This window comes from Aplysia californica, unplaced genomic scaffold (genome assembly GCF_000002075.1).
Source record: "Aplysia californica isolate F4 #8 unplaced genomic scaffold, AplCal3.0 scaffold00286, whole genome shotgun sequence".
Taxonomy (NCBI): Eukaryota; Metazoa; Mollusca; class Gastropoda; order Aplysiida; family Aplysiidae; genus Aplysia; species Aplysia californica.
The window spans coordinates 467364-475553 of record NW_004797556.1 but is presented as its reverse complement, the minus strand read 5'-3'; the positions used below and the strand labels follow the sequence as shown (position 1 = coordinate 475553).

Below are 8190 nucleotides of genomic sequence, written 5' to 3'. Positions count from 1 at the left end.
GGGCTCATGGTGGGGGTCCTGGCCACGGTACTCGTGCAGAGCTCTTCCACCTCCACCTCCATCATCGTCTCCATGGTCTCTGCGAGAAGTGAGTCGGTCAACTCTTTTTCTCAATGACATTCCATGACCTGTGCAGCTTTTACCGTGGTATTTCGTGTTGCGATGTGTTTGAATTGCAAAACATGCTACAATATTGTTGAGCGGGTGGTTGTAGGGTGCCCACTTCTTTATTTCTCCTCTAGTGTTTCTGTCTGTCCATCTTACTTTTTCCAATACTAAAAGACCTTTATTGGGTCGATGTGCTTCTTTTTATTCAAACAAAACTCAAACGAACAATTGTTGATATTTTCGTGACTGTCATAATGTTTTGGTAACTTTTTTAGCTATGTATTATGGTAACCATGTTACTGATACCATTTTTTTTTAAAACGAGCGTTTGCATGAGTTGGTTGGGGCAGAAATGGGGGAAGGGGAGTACCCAGCACAATTTTAGAGGCGATTAAGAAATGTCATCGCATAATCCTTAATAGTAATACAATCTAGTTAAACCGAACACACCCTAAAATAGCATTGTTAATGCTTTTGCTTTAGATAATAGAACTGTTTTTAAGGATTTGGCAGTTTAATATTGTGGTTATCGTTTTTGTTGTAGCAGGACTTATCGACGTTGATTTCCCTGCTTTCATAAGAGTAGAATCTAGTTGTTGTTTTTCTTACCCTGCTTCTCCTCCTCCTCTTCTATCACCATCTCCACTACGACCACCACCACCACCACCACCTCCCCCTCCTCCTCCTCCTCCTCCTCCTCCTCCTTCTTTATCTACTCATTTTCATTGAAAAGCTACTACATGTAGTTGTCTGGTTGTGTTCTATTTCTCTTTGTTTACGATGTTACTTTTATCTCCCTAGATAGAACAGAACCCATCTGGCATTTCTGTAAAGACTATAACATTATATCGCTCGGATCTTTTTTTCTAGTTCTGTCAGTACGTCTGGCTATTCCGATCGCTATGGGAGCGAACATCGGCACCACAGTTACCAACACCCTCGTGTCTATGGGCCAGATGAAAGATAAGGGAGATTTCAGGTATGTCCGTTTACAACAGTTCGTTTTCCAGGATACACGACACTTGAATATATACATAAAGGCCTGGAACATCAGCTGTCACTGGCAAAATTGAAGGCAAACAAGGCAGGGGTAGACCCAGAACAACCTACGTGGAGTGCCTAAACAGATGGGTAACGCGAAAAGATCAATAATGAAGTTGTTTTGGTTTTTTTAGAGCATCAAAGCAGAGGAATGAATGGAGAACCATGATTGCCGATGTCTGTCGCAGGACTGCCATTTGATGATGATGATGACAGGTCTAGTTCTCAGACGTAGCTTTCAACCCGCAGTGAAACAGCTGGTTATGTTCATTTATATCATATTGTATTAAAGTTCTCTGCATTTTAAGCAGCCGTTATTTTTTTTAATCCGCAAAATGTGGGTTTTTAAAAACTTTTCGTAAGGGCAAGAGTTTATACTTTAGGCAAAACTAGGGTCGCCCACCAGTCTTTTCAGTGCAGTAGTTAGGATTTTTTTAGTTCCGCCATGAAGACCTGAGTTCGATCCCTGCACGAGGAAGTTATTACATAATATCGAGTATCCTCACACCAGGACCTGCCTGTGGGTGGTTTGTATCTCATTCACCTATTCAGCCCTGATGGCTCTGACAGGCAGAGTGGAAGTGACCCTCGCCACTCTTTTTTTAATGATTTACATTGTGTCAATGGGGTTGAAAGACATTTACTATTAAAAAAATCAATCAAAATTAAATAAGAATTAATTTAAACTTCTTCGATTGTCAACTGTTACTGTACAGTTGCGCACTGTTAGAAAACCAAGAGTAGCCACACGACCTCTCGTTTCTTTGTTCCTGTCCGTGCCCAGTGGTGGAGCAAACCATGCACTTGAGCCCCTTGACTTTCATAATTTCTGAGGAATGGGGAAAATTTGATATTACCAAATTTTAAAAGAAGTATTTTTTCTGGCCTTGTCTGCACAACCCAGGATGGAACCAAGCGCTTCAGAAAGAAAAGAAAGATACTTACCTCTGGTCTTTTCTCTCCAACAAAAAGGTAGACTTGAAGGCAAGACTATCGTCCACGCTAGAAAGGGCTTGCGGGATGATTGTGTTCGTCAGATTTAGGAAATTTGGTTTTCTTGTTTGTATTCTAGACCAGAGGTCGTAAATTATTGCACATATTTTTTGCACCCATTGATGAGGAATGGGGAATTTACAGATTATTCAGATTATTTAGAAGACGGGCTGCTTCGACAGACAGAAATACTGGATAAAATCTCCTCGGTCTCCAGCGTGAAACAGCGAAGAGCTCTACCACTGACGCGGGTTTTGTGATATGATTGCATTATTTGACTTCCGGTCTCACTCTCATTTCTACTCAAGAATAGCGATAAGGTGTAGGGTGGAGCTGGTCAAAAGACTTGGCAAATACATGTTGTCTATAAAAAGAGGAACCATTAAAAGGGCAATAACTCGGTCATCTTTTAAACAATGTTAACAAAACTTTGAACAAACAAAATTCAAGTATGAGGACATGATATACGTAATTATGAAGAAAATCAAGCAAGGTGTTAAAAAATATCAAGTTTTTACAATTTCAGCCGAAAATGATTGAATCGCAAAACTTTGCAACTTCTTAAAAATCAACCTTATTATTGTTCCATTTCCATATAGTCACTATCTGTGCAGAGAAGAATACATTCATACAAAATTAATATTGTCAAAAATACTCATGGGGGAGGGGGGGGGGGTATTTAAATCTCCAGGTGTGTACCACTTCTCTCGCTACAAGCTTCAGTATGTTACTGGGAATTTTGAACGGCCCCGTAGCGTGTTTCTGGGTAATCTTTGGAGGTCATGTTCAACATTGAATCTTCACTGTTCGGTTGGTTGTGGGTTGTTTCCATAGACTCTGTCCTTAAAAAAACCAAACGTAATAATTGAAAGGGCTCAAGTTAGGAAAACTGTGGTAACCATTCTTTTGTAAACTGTTAATACGGCGTTCCCTAAGCCCTTCTTATAACTACATAAGGGCCACTCATGACCCATCTTACTGGAACCAGGCTTCTACAGCATAACACTTTCTCCCCAAGCTGCTACAAAACTTTCTCAGCGCCGTGAGATATACATCTGATGTGACTGCTGGGTTTTTTCCGCCCTTGTCCTGGAACTAGAATGTGACGACCCCCCCCCTGTAGTTGAATGCTTTTAAGAAGTCAAAATTTGCGTTTTACACAATTTTGGTTGAAATTTTTAAAACTTGATATGTCTCGAACACTTTGATTGATTTTCTTCATATTAACAGACTTGATGTCTTCATAGTTTGTTTGTTGTTGTTTTTTGTGGGTAAAGTTTTGTTGAAATTGGAGCAGAGATGATCGAGTTATTGCCCTTTAAGTGGGTCCTTTTTTTTAAGACTCCCTATACCCTGGTCGGCTGAAAACTTTTGGCAAATTTATGCAATTTGCTCCAACGAAGCTTGAACTATCAAACAATTACATCGGGAAATGAAACCTTGTAATTGCCACGTATTGTTTCCTCCTCAGACGAGCGTTTGCCGCGGCCACCGTGCACGATATGTTCAACTGGCTGTGTGTGATCGTCTTCCTGCCGATTGAGGTAGCCAGCGGATACCTGTACCGGCTGACTGACGTCATCACCAGTGACCTTACCTACAATGTGTCCGACTCCAGCTCAACCAATCCTAAACTTCTGAAAGCCATCACAGAGCCCTTCACGAAGACAGTCATCGATGTGAGTGTATTGTTCAACCTTTGTTTTCTCACGTCTTTTGACAGAAGTGAGGTGAATAAAGATTTTAAATCTCCGAGTTGTAGTTCATCATTGGTAGGCTATAAGAAAGAGGGTTTTAAAACCCTAAGCAGACAGATTCAAAAGCGCCCTATGAACCCGTAACCTTTTCGAAGATTTACTAGTGAACTTTAAGCTCAATATTTGATGTAGGTGGGATACTCGTTAGCTCAGTTGGTACCCTGCTGGACAGCTTGCCACTGTTAGAATCCTTTGTAGGGCATATTTAATTTCGGTTATACGGACAGTTTTCAAGGCTCCATGCCTTCTTGATTTGATCCTACTAGAGACGTTTAAAGAATTTTTTGTGTTGAAAAGAGCATACCAATATCATGCCATGCCAAATGTAAGTGGGGGGACCATTTTCGGAACAAGAAGACGTTTTAGTCCACCTCATTAGTCAATGCCCTCACTAATAACCAGGTGACTACTTAATTGATTTACAAATTGTTTATATTGAGCTTATTTTCTCTGATTCAACAACGAAGTAGTCTACATCTTTGATTACTAAAACGGTTATATGCCTACCGTTAATACTGCTGCTGAAAGTATTTCCTCAAACCGAAAAGTATCCTTTATTCTGAATCTCTTGCTTTTGTCTTTCTCTCAGTTGTCTTCTAGCAAATTGGAACTCATCGCAAAAGGTGTTGACTTCAATGGAAGCTTAATTAAATCAGGTCAGTACGTTTCCTTGCTGATTACAAGAGACTGGTAACATTGATGGAAGTGGAAGTGTTTCTTTCATGATACGTTGGTCCGATATGCAGAGGACTGTGTACTCGTTTTATACTGATTCTAAAGAAGCTTTAAAAACACAGTATGTGCTGCTATATTCGATTCATAGTCATAGCAATACAGGGTTACAACGTATACTGCAAAAGTATGAGTTTAAAATTAGATTATCACCCCCCCCCCCCCCCCCCTCCGTTATCTGCAATATGCAATAGATTCTAATGGCTCGAGACTAACCAAAAACAACAACAACAACAACAACAACAAAAACCTAATGTGGGGGGGGGGGGGGGGCAGAGCTTGCAATACCTTTTTTCTGTATTGGTTTGCTATTTAATTTCTGCCGGGGAAAAAAAAACAAAGCGCCCCGGGGATTGCTGAGAGAGCGGAGGAAAGATTTTTTTAAAAAACAAGGGGGGGGGAGGTATTTGGCTTCCATGTTCACTCCCATTTCGAATTAAGTCAGCTTAATAAACGCTTTTCGAAATAGGAAAATCTAAAGAAAAAAGAGAGGAAAATCATGTTCAAGTATCATAAAGATTTTCCTCTCTTTTTTCTTTGTTGTTGTTGTTGTTGTTGTTGTTGTTGTTGTTGTTGTTGTTGTTGTTGTTGTTGAGGGCAAGTTCTGTTGTGAAGCTGTTGGAATTGGAACTGGGTTGCTATGACTGTGGGGTGATGTAACTTTTTCTTACTTTCTTCAGGAGATCATCTGTTCTCAGACTGGGAGGGAACCGACGCGGAGGCAGGAGCAATTCTTCTAGTTGTCTCCCTTGCGCTTCTCTGCCTGTGCCTGATCTGTGTCGTCAAGATCCTGAGTTCCCTCCTGAAAGGCACAATAGCTAAAGTCATACAGGTAAACGTTTTATCTTTATCGTTGTTGGGTACATTTTTTTGTTATTGTTTCATAGGCTCTCTGTCTGTTTTGTATTATTTACAGGCTTTTCTCTTGTTGCTGTCGTTGGAGCGTGGTCGTTTCTAGTTTTGATAATTTTTTAAATTTGATTTTTATGTTGTCCCCTTCTCCCTATGTGTGTTTGTGTGTGTGTATGTGTGTGTGTGTGTGTGTGTGTGTGTGTGTGTGTGTGTGTGTGTGTGTGTGTCTGGGGGGGGGGGGGGTTGGGATGTTTGGGGCGACAGGGAGGGAGGAAGGCAGGGGCGGATTGTTGCCCATTAACGAATGAGTAACTGCTCGTGAAAAACGTTTCCCACTCAGGCTACTTTTTTTTTCTTTTCTTGCAGTTCTGCATACCTACGTTATCTTTCTGTCAGTGCTGCCAACTCCAATCTCCCCCCTCCCCCCCCCCCCCCCCACACATACACTGTCTCTATATACTCATTCGAACACTTTCTTGCTCCACTTCTATGTTTCCATTCTCTGTCCAGAGTCCACATAGAGTTCCTGCTATAATCCCTCCCTCCCTCACACCACCCTAAAAAAACCTCTTCTCGCAGTCCTTGACCTCCGCTCAAGCTAAGTGTATCATCTCAAACCGGGAGTCCACAAAGTACTTAAAATGTATTTTCTCTATCCACTCCGATGGCCTGCACTTAGTTCTACTCTTGCCTTTTTGTTCTTTAAACCAAAACAAATGTAATCCACAAAATACCACAGGGGATGGAAAGGAATGTTACTGCCAATCATAATCATGTGTGTCAACCAAAACGTAAGCGACAACCCAAATCAAACTCACGTTACAGAGTCTTTCAATTTGCAGATTATTAGATGTATGCTCAAACTGCTTTATAGTATGCCACACTCATCTTCTGACCGACTCATTGTTATGGTTAATTATCATTTCAAATTTAAAGGGTATTAATTGGTAAACTGACTGATTTGATGTATGCATCGCACTTTCGAAGCACTGAAGAGAACAGCTTTCAGTTGAGCATATAATGTAATGGATATTACGTTTGTAACTTAAGCATCTTATAATATTATATCGTGTGTTTCAAAACCTGTTGACCACTTGTTTAAGAGATGTTGCAGCTCTGAAAATAAAAAGAATCATTCTCATGACATGTTATGAACCAACCAGCTCCAAAGTGATTCCTTAACTTATACGACCTATCATTTAGCAACCTCAATTTTTTCTCAGCTCATAACTGAGTCGGTTCAGAAACAAACCCATTCAACACGTCTTACCCGTACCCTCTTCGTCTGAATTTTCACAATGATTCCATAATCGACTTAAGAAACAAGAAAAAATAGGTTAATACGACTTGCAGAATTCATGATTCAGGAACTTTAACCCTTTTATTGCTGCAGCGTTTCGACCAATGTTTGTACCGACAAGATAACGTGCTGATTCAAGAGATTGAACAAAGCCATAAAATATTTCCCCTATTTCAAGAGTGAAAGACTGCTCAAGCTGTAACTGTATCTCCTAAAACGTTCCCTTAAGACCAGTAAAAGAAATAGCAGAGTATCAGTTCTGTTGAAAATCAAACAAATACATACATCCACATAGCAGTAAAGAGGTTAAAAACTGTCTATTACTTTTCAGAGAGTGGTCAATGCAGATTTCCCTGGCCCCTGCAAGTACTTCACCGGCTACTTTGTCATTCTGGTGGGCGCCGGCCTCACGATCCTGGTACAGAGCAGCTCCATCTTCACGTCTGCCCTAACGCCGCTGGTCGGCATCGGTGCCATTCACCTGGAGCGGATGTTCCCTTTGACCCTTGGCTCCAACATCGGTACCACCGTTACAGGCATTCTAGCGTCCTTGACTTCTGACCCTTCAACCTTCAAAGACTCGTTCCAGATCGCGCTGTGCCATCTCTTCTTTAACATATCAGGTCTTCTGTTGTGGTACCCTGCTCCATTTATGAGAAAACTGCCCATCAATATGGCTAAATTCATGGGTCAGACTGTTCATCAGTACCGTTGGTTTGCTATTGTCTATTTATTCTTTATCTTTTTCTTGGCCCCTTTATTTGTTTTTGGGCTCTCGTTGGCTGGGTGGGAAGTTCTCGTGTGTGTTGGCGTCCCCATCGTAGTCTTAGTTATTTGTATCATCATCGTCAACATCCTGCAGGACAAATCGCCAAAATATCTGCCCAGGAGACTCCGGAACTGGGAGTCATCGGGCATTCCTGCTCCATTAAGGTCCCTAGAGCCGTATGACCGCGTATTTGTCAAACTCAGCAGTTTTTGCAAATGTTGTCTAAAAGAAAAGGAACAAGACGATACAAACGGACAGGTCAACATGGCTTATGACGAAGAGAATAAAATTGAAAGTAATCACCATTTTAAGGGAGAAATGGTGAACGGGAATGGATGCGATTTTAAAGGAGAAACAACAAAATTGTAAAAGGTACCAGCTCAGAACCTGCCGAGTACATATTACATAGCTGCAGTAAGAAGGGCATTACTCTTTTCATTTCTCATTTGTTTTATGATTGATTGAAGTAAAACAAAAAGAAAATAGCTTTCTCGGCCAGTTTGTGATCCAGTCCACAACAGAGCATGTATACAGCCTTTCTTCATCTCCCTTTCTTTTTTTACACATAGACAAAGACAAGCCCACACAGACACACACACATACATACACACACACACACGCACACACACACACACACA

At 41.0% G+C, this 8190-nt stretch overlaps 1 protein-coding gene across 1 annotated transcript in view; it reads left to right on the top strand.

Moving 5' to 3' along the window:
• The window catches only part of LOC101863682 (sodium-dependent phosphate transport protein 2B-like), a 12356-nt gene extending 4232 nt beyond the window's left edge, over positions 1–8124 (top strand). The window contains exons 3-8 of the mRNA XM_035970562.1: positions 1–88; positions 979–1087; positions 3614–3821; positions 4489–4555; positions 5288–5463; positions 7115–8124. Of these exons, the coding sequence (XP_035826455.1) occupies positions 1–88; positions 979–1087; positions 3614–3821; positions 4489–4555; positions 5288–5463; positions 7115–7921 (1455 nt within the window). The 3' untranslated portion in view covers positions 7922–8124. The remainder of the gene's footprint in view (positions 89–978; positions 1088–3613; positions 3822–4488; positions 4556–5287; positions 5464–7114) is intronic.
• The last annotated feature ends 66 nt before the right edge of the window (positions 8125–8190 follow it).